This window comes from Erythrolamprus reginae, chromosome 2 (assembly GCF_031021105.1).
Source record: "Erythrolamprus reginae isolate rEryReg1 chromosome 2, rEryReg1.hap1, whole genome shotgun sequence".
Taxonomy (NCBI): Eukaryota; Metazoa; Chordata; class Lepidosauria; order Squamata; family Dipsadidae; genus Erythrolamprus; species Erythrolamprus reginae.
The window spans coordinates 85,948,235-85,964,274 of NC_091951.1; the positions used below are offsets into that span (position 1 = coordinate 85,948,235).

Here is a 16,040-nt window from a genome sequence, read left to right on the forward strand (position 1 = left end):
GGCTGCTGGCTGTGAGGGGAGCGAGCGAGGAGAAGAAGACGGGAAAAGGTCTCCGGGTGGCCCCGCTTGGCTCCGTCTCCCTCCACACAGGATGGGCTTTGGGTCTCCGACGCCCTCGCCCGTTCCCTCAGGAGCGATGAGTGGGACGTCTTCTTCTCCTCGCTCGCTCCCCTCATAACCATCCCTCCAGCGTCGAGGGGGCTTCTGAGGCTGAAGGGAAGCGCCGGAATGCCCTTCCCGCGTTTAGATTGCTTGCCGTTGGGGGAAACGGAGGAGGCGGCGGCGGTGGGGCGCGATCGCCAAGTTTCTGGAGCAGATAGGCTTTGAGTTTTTGGCTGGGGGGGGAGAAGTAGGACCTTCCTAAGTTCCCCCCCCAGTCAAAATCACAAAGCCAGGCAGCCCCCAGCCGCCAAAGGAGCCTCCTCATTCTCCCTGCCCTGTGGAGAAGTGTGGAGGGCTGCGTCACTAAGCTCCACCCCTCCATAACCCCACCCCCATATGACCAAAGCCCCCCCCACCGGGCCGTAGAAAACTCGTCTAACTTAAAGCCGGTCCCTGGTGCTAAAAAGGTTGGGGACCTCTGCTCTAGTGTAGGGGTGTCAAACTCAATTTCATTGAGGGCTGCATCAGGGTTCTGTTTCACCTCAGAGGCTGGGGTGGACATGTCCAAGATGGGTGTTTCGTGTGGTGGATTGAGAGCTCTGCCAGCAAAAACAGGCTCCCGAGATCTGTTTTCAGCTGCAACAGTCTCCTGCAACCCTCTGTCAGCAAAAAGGAATCTGTGGAGGCCACCCATGGCCATCGCAAGCTCCATTTTTGCTGGCAGAGGCACTGTGGGGCAGTCCTTCACTGTTTCTGGGGCAGTCCCGTGGGGCCGGATCTAAGCACCACACAGGCCAGATCTGGGCCCCAGGCCTTGAGTTTGACACTCTTGCTCTAGTGTATCCAAATCTCTAGTGCCAATGTCACTTACCATGCTAGGAAGGATTTACACTTTAAAAGAATTGGCTTTGCCAATTACAGTATGTCTGCTTTGCTAGTAATGGGTGCATCTGCATAAAATCTATAATGTTATATTGTTTTTCTCTTATTCTAAGTACTGAAATTTTTCTTCAAGTTTACAGTATATATAGCTGTGTACTTAAAGATTCCATTCTTATCAGTACAATACAATATACAGTATATGAAGATTGATTTGAGCAATGCTTTAAAATGTTTTATTCTGTCTTACAATTGCTAAATATTAGCATTCACACTTGTTAATTTGGTGGTAGAAAAATGGGTCACTTTATAGAAACACCATGTTGCTGTATGACTTGGACTAATTATATAATAATGTACTGTATTTGGGTATTATTGTAAAAAAGAGTAAGATTAAAATCTGCTATTTAGTGAAATTGGTCCTTAGGATGCCTCACTCAATTCATATTATTTATAAATTATATTCATAGCTGTAGAATTTTAGTATTTTTAACAAAAGCAATAAACAGTTAAATCTGCATAGTTTTACTAAAAAAAGGAGATTTTATTAAAAAATATTTACAATTTTATTTGCTGAAATATTCAGCATTTCAGAAACCCAGTCAAGTGAGTGTTTTTCCCAGTAGCATAATACATAGTTCCATATTAACTATATTGAACATTTCAGTTCTCTTAAAAACTCAAAATTAAATACCATTCCACAGATGTAGAAATGTTTGATAATTACAAATTTACACATGATATACTAAATTCAAAATAATAAATCTAAGAGCTACTCAACATTCTACTGAAGTGAAGACTCATATAAAATGTTACTTTTCAATATAAGAGTTATTACTAAGGTAAAATAAAAAAGAGGAAAATAGGTGGACAAAGATACATTCAAAACAGACTAGCTATTTAGAGCTTGAAGGTAGAAAGTGAAAATGAATAAACTCTCATAAGATAGAGTGAAAAGTGTATTTTTGAAAAAATGACCATCTTCATTCTAGAACTTGCAAAGTCTTACTTCTATAGAATCAAGACTATACTGATTCTGTAGAATCAAAATAGATGATAAAAATAGAACGAGCAATTACTATAATCCTAGAAGTCTTTTAGCCTCTTCACTTTGAGCAAGAAGAGCTTCACTAGCATATTTTTGAAGAAGTTCCATCTTTTTTCTTCGGACAAGAGCTTCTTCAATCTGTAAAATGAGCAACAATCAATTTGAAAACTTGCAAATGGAAAATTCTTTAGTAAAAGTAACTTAAGAAACTGATCATAACAGAATTGATTATAGAATTGGCCATAGAACATGGTACCTCATTTAATAAAAACAACACAAGTTACAATACTATTTTTCAGAAATGAGTATGAAAATTGCTAAATTGTTCAACTGCAGCATCTTGCAAATGCACATACCAAAACCATTCATCCAATGCAAACAATCAAAACATAACTTGCCAATTAGATAACATTTTAATGATTTGCATTGTATGAACACTTTGTATGAACCTTGTAATTTTAAAGGTCCTAATTTCCTCCTCACTAATACATTAGAGAGCCTAAAAATTACACATACCTATCCTTATAATGGCAAATCAAAATTTCATATTAAAGGAAAGCTGGAAGGGAATGAAAGGGAGGAAGGGAGGGAAAGAATATAATGACAGAATGAAAGGGTGGGAAAGGAAAGTTAATGGGGAAGCCAACAAGAAGTCAGAAGTTGATTCTGCTCCCATGGTCGTTCTGTTTTCTATGTTTTAAAATATATATATATTTAAAACATGAACATAACAGGACAGAGGTTGTCTGACAATGAATTAAATTCCCAATGAAGAATCATTTCAGTGTTCCAAAACTGCTTTTTTCAAGAGGCCATCTATGTTAAAATTAAACAGAGAGAGAAGGATACAATATCATTTATCCTCAATGTACAACAATGCCCTTTCAACAGTTCCCAGAAGGCTCCACGCCAATTTGCACCGCTCAGATGACCTGATGATACAGATAAACCTCCAGGTGACCTTAATGACCTACTAAAAATCAAGCAAATGACCAAGGAGTATAAATCCTTCCATTTCCCACCATTCAATGAGAGCCTAAGAAGTTTATTGGATGAGAAACAAAACGTCTTCAAAGAAAAACCAGAAAGTCAAGTTGCCTCTTGAAAAAAGCACCTTTGGGACAACCATGACCTAAATGACTGATAATCTCCATAGAAATTCATTCAGCGGCACTTTTACCATCTCTCCCTTTCTTTCCGAACGTATGTGAACACCCAACTATCAACAGTAATAGCCTATTATAGTGTATGCTGAGGAAATATACTTACTTTGAAATATACTAATTGTTTTACTCGCTCTCTTTCTTCATTCTTCCTTTTCACCTTTTTCTTCCTTCCTCCCAACCTCCCCCATCTTTCAAAGTTATGCCTCCTGTATTTCTTTGATATGTGAGTCCTTACCTCCTGTTGTGATGGTACTGGGACATGAGCAATAAACTTCTGCTGACTATCCTCACCATCTGTTTTCATTCCATTTTCTTCATCCGACTGCAAAGCATTGAGAAAATGCTGAATTCTAAGTTTGCTTAGCACATCATTAGAACTTTACTTCAAAATAAACAGAACAATTGCTTGCTCTCCTGGTGGCACTTCAGCCAGAGTCCGGCTAGAAATCAGAGTTAATTATATTCATTTTGTATAAGGCAGCATTGAAAAATACAGGTCTATCAACTTATGAATATGTAGCTACACATTTATAATTAATCTTTTAATCAGTCATGATGGAGTACATTAGTTTACTATATAGGCTATATAATATATAGCATAAGGCTGGAAACAGATACACTACCTCATTGTCATTTACTGCATAGATGTTTTCTTCCTCCTCCTCTTCTTCCTTGTCACCTCTTGCAAGATGTGCTTCTCTCTCTATCTTCCACCTTTCCACTGCTTCTGCAATAACTGGAAAAGTAAAATAGCCACATTTGAAAGTTGTATTGGAAACCGATAACTACTATATTTTTCGATGTATAAGACGCACCTAGATTTTAGATGAGAAAAACAAGAGAAAAAGTATTTTGAACCAAATGGTGTAGTATTATATTTTTAATAAAATATCAGGAAATACTGGAAAACCATTAAATATCAAGTGAGTTACACAAGTAATCTTGCAATAGCATCACTTATGCAATCACATAAATGACATTTTCTGGATCAACCATGCTGCTGCCTTAATGGATTGCACTGTGGTCTGAATCTAGAGGTTTTGGGAACAGATGTGCTAAATGGACATATCCACTCCTCTCCCAATTCTTATGTGCACTCATAAATCTACCCTCAATCATTTGGAGACCAGATCTTTCTGTCTTCTATGGCAATATTACACATCTAAAGATGAATTTATGGTTATTTCCCATTCCCTGAGATGTATGACTGTATTATATCCATATCTTAACACGTATGTACTACATTAAAACTTTCCAGTAATTTCTCTGCATTGCATTTCAATGAAGCTAATGTGTTGTTTTTTTGTTAAGATTAATCTGTTATTAAGTATATTTATATTATTTTCTTACATGAAGGTGACTAGTTACAAAATGTGAGGGAAAGGGGGGACACTGCCTTCTAGAACCTAAGGTTTTGAAGTTTGTAAACTTAAAAAAAGAGTTCTTGGGTTTTTTACAAGCCTTGGCAAGAATGGGAGGGCAGATGATAAAGCAGAGGGTTTTGTTTTGTTTTTATCTGCCGGCCATATCTTTGTGGAATGAGCTGTACAAACTACTTTTCAAACTTTGACTTCTGTGTGAAAGACTGTATGGGCAGCAAGAGAATAACAAGACTCAAAAATAGGACAAAAGGGTGGGAATCTCTCAAGGATGTGGATCCTGTTATTCCATGAAAGCTCAAACCGGTTATAAAAGGTTTCATGGACGAATGCCCTCTTCCCTTACTCTTTTCATTTCAGCATCTTTAATTTATAAAATGCAAAGGCATCTTGCCATTTTCCAAGATCTCTCCACCCCCAACTCCCCTCTCGGCTCTTTTTATGACTTAACACAAGCACAAGGTAGTCTTACTTCTAACTAGGGCACGGGGATAGTGACGCACAGCAGAGGGGGAAGAGGGGGAAGGGAAGCACAAGAGCCTCCACTTTGATGCAGAGAGGAAATGCCAGAGCCTTGGAAAAGAAGCCGGGGCAACTCATCCCGTTGCCCAATCAGGACTGCCCGATCCGGGGGGCTTTGAAAAAGAAGCTTCAAGCGAAGTGCTCATGGCCCCCTTGCCAATTTCCTAAGCGGAGCTGGGGGCTGCTCAGCTTCTGCTGTAGTCTGTGGGGAGTTGCAGATTTCCCTGTTGGGGTGGAACTTTTCCTCCTGCTCTTTCTCACCGTCCTACCTATTGTTTACCTCAGAGCATATTGCTATTTTTCTCTCACTCCTCTCTCCTTTCTCCTTCTGGCTTCCACTACCTCTTAATCCTCTTTTTTGAGGCCTTTGAGGTCGATTCAAGACCGGGGAAAAGAGTTGCAAGTGCCGAGTTGCCGTGTTGCTCTCCTCAGCGCCTCTCTCCCTTGGTAGGTTAGTCAAGGCCACCTTTCTTTCCCCCTCCCAGCCAACGAGGAGATCAGCGTGGCAGTTCAGCACTTGCAACTCCTCCCCCCCCAAGTCTCGAATCAATGTCCTTTGCTGTAGCAACCTCAAATGCCGCTGCCAGCAGAAGCTCGGCTTAGCTCCGCGGCATTGACGTAAGAGACAGAAGAGGAGACCGGGGTGGGGATGGCAGCGAAGGAAAGTGTGTCTGCGGCGGTGGGAAGGAGAACAGGGTACCTGTGGCAGGGTGACTGTGGTGGCAGTCAGCAGTAGCGGCAGCAGTCTTCCCGTAGTCCGGCGATAGCGGCTTCTCATGTAAATTGGTAGCAGAGGCCAGCGCCAGCTGCCAAACCGCATGGAAAACCGCCGCTGGCAGACTACAGGAGGGCTTCCGCCACCACTGCTGACCACCAACCAATTGCATTCAGTATATAAGACCCAGGTTTTGGCACACTTTTTTGAGGTAAAAAGGTGCGTCTTATACACCGAAAAATACGGCACTAAGATACAGCAACTACTCATTGTTATAGTGGACACTCTCTTTGTTGTGTTGCGAAGTCCTATCCGACCCATCGTGATCTCATGGACAATGTTCCTCCATCACCTGGAGTCCATTTAAGTTCACGCCTACTGATTCAGTGACTCCACCCAGCCACCTCATTCTCTGTCATCCCCTTCTTCTTTTGCCCTCAGTCTTTCCCAACATTAGGCTCTTCTCCAATGAATCCTTCCTTCTCATTAGGTGGCCAAAGTATTTGAGTTTCATCTTCAGGATCTGACCTTCTAAAGATCAGTCAGGGTTGATCTTCTCTAGGACTGACATCCTCTGGTCATATCAGACTGCACCTTCTTTCCCTTAAAAGATGACCCAGTGAGTCACAGCCAAATGTGATGATGTGACTATAGGATGCTGTAATCAGTCATAATTTGAGCCAGTTGCCACATGCCTGAAATCATATGAAGGCAGAGCAGGTGCAGCAGTCATAACCTGAGGATGGTTCATGAGTAAAAGTCTGCCATAACTTTAAATGGTCATTAAGTGACTGGTCATAACTCAAGAACTACCTGGGGGCCCTTTCCAATTCCACAATTATTTAAATCTATCTCCTTTAATTATCAATCTATAAAACACAACAGTATTCTGAATTCCAAAGCAACTCAGAAAAGCACTCTGTTGACAAAAAAAAGTTCTACTAAGAGATCACTCACATTCACTTACAGAAATTTAACAAAATTAAGAGGCAATTTAATTATTTCCTTATTTCGGGTCATCTAGTTTTATTTAATGCACATGCATTAATTTCACATGCATTAATTTCCTCTGTATCATGTGATAAATGAGGATCCACATTCTGGAGTTAATTACCATGAAACCAGATTCAGCCAGGCTTACCAATAAAGGGCAGCAGCATTTACTGAACTGCCTTAAATAGCAGGAACAAAAACATCTGATTGCTTCCCAGAAAAAAGACTATACAACAATATAGGCATTAAGCTGGAAAATAAGTGTCATTAAGCTTCCAATCTTACTTATCAGCCACGGTATTGAAAATGTTTCGTACAAGAGGGGCGGCATACAAATCTAATAAAACTTAAACTTAAACACGAGGTTATATTTTAAAACTAGAAGCAAATGTAGAGAGCCAGTTTGGTCTCCTGGGTTAAGGCATAGTTAAGTTGCCTATCTTTTAGTGAAATATATATACTGTATATGTAAAACTGAATAAGGTTGTGGATCCCTGGGTCATCTTTTAAGGAAAAGAAGGTGCAGTCTGATATGATCAGAGTGAGTGTTAAATGTTCCTGTAATCATCTATTAATAATGCAAGTCTTACTTCAAGATGCCAGTACAAGCTAATGACACTGGGTAAATGATTATACAAAATACATGTACTGTCTGATTTCCAAATTATCAAGAGTTTCAACAGATTCCAATAGTACTTTAGTGTTTGGAATGGGACATGGTGGTCGAACATGCTTTAAATGCAAAGGTTTTGAGGCTAAATTTCTAGCAATTGTAATTACTTAAAGTTATTGGGCAACCTGCAATATAAAATACAACAATCTAGTAGGCAACTTTGTTATCTGATCAATGGCTGGAACAGGAAAGCAGCCAAAGCTCTTAATATGGTTACTCCCAACTGACCTTGCTTTTAGTTAATACTAGGGTCCTCCAGGTAGCTAAGTAACAAAAGAGATCCCTGGAGTACTATGGAATAGGATGAAGAGTGAATTTCAAAGAATAGAGCTGCAAGCTCATATTCAAGAACTGGAATATTTAATACAAGCCATTTTCGGCAACCAATATCCATTTCTGGCTACTGTTGAAATAAATAATATTGATATGAATTACAAATAATATTCTGTAAATGGCACTTCCAAAAGCCAAGAGTATTTCCTATACCTTTTTTTTCATGTTCCTGTTCCAGTGGTTCCAAGACACCATCATCTTCATCTCTGTAACCGTAGTATTCTGCATCAATAGCTTTCATGAGTTCAGCTCGTGTTTTCCGTGGAGGAGGAAGGGCTAATGGGATAAATTAAATCATTTTCAAAAAATAAAATAGAAGCATAAAGGATCAAATTTTAGATCACAGGTTCAATTAAATGTTTACTAACGCTTCTAATCAACCTAATCAAGCTAAAGGATTTCTTGGACACAGTACTTCCTATAAGTACTTACTTTTACTTCAGTCTCTTCTCAAGATATAATCAAACTCTCTTCTTTTGGGGTGATTTGAAAACTAGTTTGTTTGGTTTGCTACTATTACATACAGTATATATAAGACACACATTCTTCCCTTCTAAAAGAGGCTGAAAATTTGAGTGCCACTTATACACCAATGTAGCTTTTACTAAGCTTTTTTCACTTCTAACAAGGTGCTACCAAGTGAAGCAATCTTCTGTGCTTTGCTAGCTATCTTCCCTTTGCCTGTTTTTCCCCCAGCTGCTCCCTCCCTCCACAATCAGATGGGCTTCTGGGCTTTAAAAGCCTTTTTTCAGCCCTAATGCCAGTGAAGCAATGTTCCCTGCTTTGCTATCAAGCCAGTAAAGTGATCTTCCCTGCTTTGCTATCAAGCAATCTTCCACCTTTTTTTCCAGTTCTGAGGTACTAAGGAGTAAAGCGATGTTCCCTGCTTTGCTAGCAAAGCAGTCTTCCCATTGCCTACTTTTCCCATTGTTTCCCCTCTCTGAAGAGAGAGAAGTGAAGTGTTTTTTAAAACTGTTTTTTATTCCAAATCGGGGGTTAGAAAGAAAGCATGCATACTCAAAACCAGCAAACTAATGAGTTGAAGCTGATCAGATTAAGGGTTAGTCAGATAAAGACCTGGTAGGCAATTCCCCCCCCCTACTTTCTTCCTCCAAAACTAAGGTGTGATTTATACTCCAAAAAATACGGTAGATTCTACCAATTTATTATAACCTGAACTTTATCTTTTAAAAAACTAAGATGTTGCACCACGCATGCTACTTCACAGAAACATTCCAATTTTTAAATGCACAATGAGGGTGATATTCAATTGTCTCATATTTGTTAAATTGAAGAACTGAAAAACTGAACTGAAGAAGCTTCTGGATGACAAGTGAAATGTTTTCAAGAGAACCCCCCCCCCCCCAAGAAATTCCAGTTTCTTTTTGAAAAGCACCTTTGGGACAACTGTGACCTGAATAATTGAGAATCTCCATACACTTTTGACAAATATGGTTTGTCACTTTCAAATAATCCAGAAATTTACCAATGAATGATTTAATATGGATTTTATATATTTATATTGTGGAAGAGATAAGAATAAAAGATTATATTACAGTCATTCCTTGGGTTGAGAATATATTCCATTCCTAACTGTTTTAACTCAACTTTGTACATAAGTTCGAATTTGTACCTCTGAAAGGCATTACAGTAATTGTCCAATCAACGTGCAAATACTTACGCTCTTTTTCAAAAAGCTCTCGAACGCCAGGTAAGTCTTTAGCTGCTCCAAAGTATTTATAACCTCTGTTTCCTGGAACTTCTTTTCCTTCATGGTCAAGCATTTTAGGGCCAATTCTCTATAAAATGGGGTTTTTTAAGGAAGATGTGCTGTAAGTATAAAAGTGGGATTTTTCCCCTTTTTTATCTCTGTAAACAAAATTTCACATGACTTCAGATATTTTTAACCAACTGGTGTGATCAAGATCTGCCCAAATTGTGCAGGAAATATTCAAATAAATTATTTTAACAGGGAGACTAAAATATTTGAACTAGCAATTTATGTATCTGAATGGTTTTCTTTATCAATATATTTTATTAACAATTTAGGGATAATACATTTATACTTTTGCATTTTCTTACAAATACTAATATATACTCACTGCATAATCAGGCCCTCCTAGCTCTTTTATTCGGACCTCCCAATGTCCCTTCTCTCTTAGGAGTTTGTTAATTTCATCATTCAAATCACGAATTCTGAATTCACCTAAACCAGCTATTTTTAAAGAAAAAAAAATACAGTTTATCCTGTGGTTGTTTTAAGATGAAACAATACTTTTTCTAACCTGAAAATCTGTGGGAGTTATACAGTAGCTTTCATTTTGCTTTAATCCTTTTAATAACTTATTTTTGCCTCTGGATAACTTTAATGGCCTACAATTTATTTTTGTTAAAATAAACATTTGTTAAAATGTTTTAAATAAAAAGACAAATCCACTCATATGAACTTAAATTGTTTTAAGGTTTGTTAAAACCTATTGTTTTAACCTATAGGTATAGATTTGCTGAATACAAGAACTGTATCAGGCCAAGGAGGGTAGAGGAAGAAAAAGATAAAAGAATAAGTTTTGCAGAAGTTTTTGAATACTGGCATCAATTTCCCTCGTAAATTTGGGACTGTACTCCTTAATTATCAGCTAGGAAAAGGTGAAAATTTAAATATTATTGAAAACTAGTTTTTGCAGTTGCAGAAGGATTTTAAGGTGATTAGGAATTCCCATGATTAGTAACTTACCATTTTGAATTTGGGCCACTTTCTTAGAAATTTCACCAATAATCTTTTAAAAAAGAGACAATATAACAATGGTTAGTTCTTTTCTTAGAAAAAGTAGCCTGTTTTTACACTATGATAACTATGTAAGATTTTGGTTGACATCTGAGCTGGGTAACATCCAACGTTGGGTATGCTAGTTTAGAGAAAAGAAGGACTATGGAGGACATATTATCAGTACAGTATTCCAGTATTTGAGAGGCTACTACAAAGAAGAGTTAAACTTATTTTCCAAAGCTCCAGAGGAAAGGACAAGAAACAATGGATGGAAACTACCCAAGGAGATAAGCAATCTGGAATTAAAGAGAAGTTTCTTAACGGTGAGGAGAATTAACCAGTGGAACAGCTTGCCCTCACAACTTATAGGGACTTCATCACTGGAGGTTTTTAAGAAGTGACTGCAGTCACTTCTCTGAAATGGTATAGGGCAGTGTTGGTGAAACTATGGCACACGTGCCACAGGTGGCACGCAGAGGCACATCTGAGCTGTTCTGAGTGCACTGTCTCCAGATAAGTCTCAGGACACAATTCAAGCTGTTGGTCATTACCTTTAAAGCCCTACATGGCTTAGGGCTAGACTATCTTCGAGACCGCCTTCTACCACATAGCTCCCAGTGACTGGTAAAGGCTCACAGAGTTGGTAGTCTCCGGGTCCCGTCAGCTAAACAGTGTTGGCTGGTGGGTCCATGGGGGAGGCCCTTCACTGTGGGTCCATGGGGGAGGGTGACTACCCCCACCCTACTGGCCTTCCAGAAAGCGGTAAATGCCTGGCTTTTCCGGCAGGCCTGGGGCTGTTGTTCTGAGGGTTGTAATCATTGAGATCTGGGCATAAATGGTATACATGAGTTTAACTGTTGTATTTAAAACAGTTTTTAGAGGTTTTAGTATTATTTGGATGTTTTATATTTTTGGTTGTGAGCTGCCTAGAGTCCTAGAGTATTGGGTGGCATAAAAAGTGGATGAATGAATGAATGAGGGAGTGAATGAGGGAGGGAGGGAAGGAAGGAAGGAAGGAAGGAAGGAAGGAAGGAAGGAAGGAAGGAAGGAAGGAAGGAAGGAAGGAATACCTGTCTTCTCCATTTCTCTGCTTTGGGCAATTCATTACATTCTGATGCAAGGAAAGGTCTTCGCTCCTATTGAAACAAGCAAACGTCTTACCATTATCCTAGCATTAAGCTATGTACTTTCCAATGACTTATTTTTGTTTACTTACATAGCTAATGTACATGCTTTCTTACATCCACTGTAGGTTGGAAACAAACATAATAGCTACAGTATATTACTTTAACAACTAATTGAAAAAAATACATTGTTGCATAAAAGTTAAAATTAAGGATCACATGCTATCCAATGATATGAGTATGACATTGAGTTCAACCCATGATAGCATACTGTATCAATGGACAGCCATGTGAGTCTTGATTTTAATTTTTATGCACAGATCAAAATGTCAAATAGCTGTTACGAAAATTAAGAGGCTGAAAGATTAGAGATCCTTTATTGATAGCAAGTGAAAAGATATGAATATCTCTGTTTCGTAAAATTAAATTTGTCAAGAGTATTTCAGAGAAGCTTGATTTCTATAAAGCACATGACTTCTATTTACAGTACTGAAACAAAGACTGCTCTACAAGAAACTAGTATATATTATTAGAAACTTCCTGTGCTTCCATTCTCAATTTTTTACTTGAACATTTTGTTTTAAAAAACCAAATTGTTCATACTTTGTGTTATAGACAGGGAAATTTATATTACTTATTTCAGATTTGTCCCATGATTTATGTCAGATTTTATTTATTTATTTTCATTTCTATTGAGTTGAAATAAATTCAAGTAGCAGTTTATACAATACAAAGAAAGTTTCAAACACACACAGATAAAAGAAAAACAATTAAAACATAAGCAGCCTTGCATATCCTTTTTACATAAATCCTAAATTTGTCTGTTTTGTGATAAAATTTTGCTGTGTTTAGCAAAATGATTACGCCTTGAGAACATCACTAGCATGAACAAAATTACTATCTGCAGAAGCAGTCTTGCTTAGATATGAAAACTGCTTAATATTTTATTTTGTGCCTTTTTTATTTATTACATTGAATTGCATTCAATAACTGCAATGTTTTCATTATTCAAATCGCACATGTAAAATACATATAACATCAACAAGTGGGGAAGAGGCGATGAATGTATATATTAGAACATTATATAGCAATTAACCTTAGAACTCAGTTTGATGTACAGACATCACATTATTAATCTAGGCAATGCAGAAATGTTCTCCACATGCATACAAATAAAACAAGAATATAAATAACCAGTTTCAAAACTAATGTCAGCTCAAACCACATTATTTCACAAATAATCTGATATAAAAAGCAACACCACAAGCCTTTTGGTAGGTATGACAATCCTGATAATCTGAGCAAATTGGAAGAAGTGCTTTATGAAGTGTTTCTTCAAATGGTTTTTTATTGCCCAAACAGCTAGCATATTAATCATACTGATCATTACCACAGTTTAATTAGGAACTTTGTGGTATATATTGTGAAGATACTGAAGGGCTACTTAAACAGCAAAATATTTTGCTAGTCCCAGCCTTTTAGGGTAAAATTGAGATAAAATCATTTCATATCAATCATCCAAGACTAATGTCTGGATTTCTAGATTTAATTGCTAATGTTATTTTTAAGAGCCCACTGTATGTTTGTCTTTTCGGTGGAAAGTGATTTCTGTATTTAAATGTATAGTTGCTTAGATATGTTTAACTATGTTGTTACCTTAAGTTTCCCTTCTTCTAGCTGAGCTTGGCGAAACCTTGCCAAAGCAGTCCTAAAAGGAAGAAAGCTTAGTTCAACATCTGATTTTTAAAAATGATTTACAAACATCAATTTAGATGATTAGTTCTGGATAAATAAAAAGTTCAATGTATTTCTATAAAGGAGTTTGCATTTGTTATCTGAAAAATTATAGACTTTAGTTACTAAACATAAGACACAACATCATTGTCTTAAATTTTTTTAAAAATGTCCTTGTTCTTTAAAAATATTTTAAATATAAAATTATAAAAAAAACAAACCAGACAAATATCAAATAAATCCTATTATATGAGGAAAGAAAAACAAAACTCACAATGTGAATAACCCTTATTAATATAGAAAAATGAAAGAATGCCACAATCTTTTGGACTAATCCTTTCACACTTATGTTCTGTGCTAGATTATCCGACACATTTAGGCTTTGAAGAAAAAGCTTTCAATTAATCTTTTGAAATGTACTTATTATGCTTTAAGATTTATTTTTCTCTTTGGAGGTGGAGATTAAAGCAGGCGTGTTGATCTACAAACCAGAGTCATATTTTCTTAATCAAAGGACATTAAAATTATAGTGCAGTTGAATGATATCCTGTTTTTCTCCACTAGTACTTGGAGGGAAGGGGAATTTTCATTAAGATATATAGTAGTTATTTATATCAATCATTCAATTGCTTTTATGGAGAACAAATATAGCAAATATTTCAACTGTTAAAAAACAGGCTGACAATTTTTCAGAATCAAAAAAAGCAAAATTCAAATTGTACTTACATGGCCTTTTCTGCATTTCGAGCCTTAAAGGAGAAAGAGAATTGTTATTTGTTTTAAAGGAATACTAATTAAAATAGAATAGAATAGGATAGGATAGCATAGGATAGAATTCTTTATTGGCCAAGTGTGGTTGGACACACAAGGACTTTGTCTTTGGTGTATATGCTCTCATTGAACATAAAAGAAAATATACATTTGTCAAGAATCATGAAAATCATAATAACATGAAGTTTGAAGAAATTTTACAAGAAATAAAAAATCCTGTTAGATCAATCCACTATGAACATCCAATTCTTCCAGTGCTAAGAGTTGCAATTTCACATATGTGACTCTTGAAATTAGATTGGGTCATCCTTGAAGATTAATTTGAATTGTGAGTTTATGTTCAGCCATTCATAGTGTCACATTTGATGTGAAACTAAGGAGTTTTTAGAGTTTGGTCTAGTGGCTAAGGTATCAGCTAGAAAACAAGAGAACATGAGTTCAAATTCTGCATTAGCCATGAAAACCAGTTGGATGATCTTGGGCCAGTCATTCTGTCTTAGCCCAATTCACCTCATAGAGTTGCTGTTGTGAGGAAAATAGAAAGAAGCTGTGTGGAATATGTTCACCACCTTCAGTTATTTTAGAAAATAAGGATAGAATATAAATAAATGAATAAAAATAACTAAATAATTGAAGACACTCCCTATTGGTCTAATGGGACAACTGGATTGATGCCATTCTAGCAGTCAATCATAACATGATCAGGCATCAACAGAACATAACAATCCACAGAACTAGAAATCAACAACTAGGCATATTGGGGAGAGGGGAACACATGCAAAACCAAGCAACTAACTGTGCTTATAATAGTCATGACACAACTATTTCTTTTTAAAATCTAGAAACAAGACAGCTGATAGAAATCAATCGCAGGATTCAATATGAGTTTTTTACACAATTTTTTAAAAAGAATTTGAGGGCTATTATTAAACACAATGCTGGACACTACTAATTAACTATGCACTCATAGCAAAACTAGTGGGTTTTTTTAAAAAAAAATGTACAGTATTTACTTTGCTGGCAGGTCAAATAAGGGGCGTGCATAAGCACACTGTTGTACTACCCTCCCTGCCCTACTGGCTAATTCATCTGTACCTACTTTGCTGATGCTTATGTTTATACCAATACCTGTACATGCTTGACTAACTAACTAATTAACTAACTAACTAACTAAATAAATAAATAAATATTGACTTGCCAGCCCTGCACAAGATTTTTTTTACAAGCGATCTTCAATTGCAAGTCTTGTATTTCCCTTCAGGCCCTACACACTCATTCTTATAATACACTTGGATCATCTCCAAATCTAATCCCATTATACGGTGGTATAACTGTATAATACAAAATTGGCTCTTCTGACATGCGGACTTCAATTCCTAGAAATCCTGAGCTTGCCTGATTGGCTCAGGAATTCTGGGAGTTGAAGTCTACAAGTCATAGAAGAGCCAACTTTGCCTATCCCTGGACTATAACACAACGAATGGCGATAATGTCTGTTCGATTCCCTCCCATGCCTAACTTCCAGAGGAGCTTCCCTTCTTCACACGTGCATGCCTAACCCCGGCCGTGTAAAAACTGACAGAAAATCCAAAGAGCCGTGAAAAACTAGCACATGAGAAGTTACGCTGGATCCCGCGATCCGACACGGACCCCCACCCACTCACCATGGTTGCAACCGCTGGAGAATACGATGTTGCCTCGAAACCCGATGCCCAACCGGAAACGTTATTTGGGGAGGGAGGAAAAACCAAGATAACCCGGAAGAGATTTGACCTGTAATTGACAGCCGTAAATTTCTCCTGCCTTGTACTCCTTTAACAGCGACTTCCGGTCC

At 37.5% G+C, this 16,040-nt stretch overlaps 1 protein-coding gene across 1 annotated transcript; it reads right to left on the reverse strand.

Moving 5' to 3' along the window:
* Positions 1-1,504: 1,504 nt before the first annotated feature.
* On the reverse strand, positions 1,505-16,040 carry ISY1 (ISY1 splicing factor homolog). The gene is made up of 11 exons (XM_070735774.1): positions 15,871-16,040; positions 14,162-14,184; positions 13,358-13,409; positions 11,648-11,713; positions 10,545-10,587; positions 9,913-10,025; positions 9,492-9,609; positions 7,964-8,086; positions 3,819-3,931; positions 3,431-3,517; positions 1,505-2,167 (listed from the first exon to the last, which is right to left on the reverse strand). The coding sequence occupies exons 1-11, from the start codon at positions 15,871-15,873 to the stop codon at positions 2,060-2,062; spliced, it is 849 nt and encodes a 282-aa protein (XP_070591875.1). The 5' UTR covers positions 15,874-16,040; the 3' UTR covers positions 1,505-2,059.

Coding starts and splice junctions, on each gene's coding strand:
- ISY1 (XM_070735774.1), bottom strand. Junction 11,714..13,357: donor TAGAAGAAGGGAAACTTAAG/GTAACAACATAG, acceptor TTGTTTCAATAG/GAGCGAAGACCTTTCCTTGC. Junction 2,168..3,430: donor CAGTACCATCACAACAGGAG/GTAAGGACTCAC, acceptor CTCATTTTACAG/ATTGAAGAAGCTCTTGTCCG.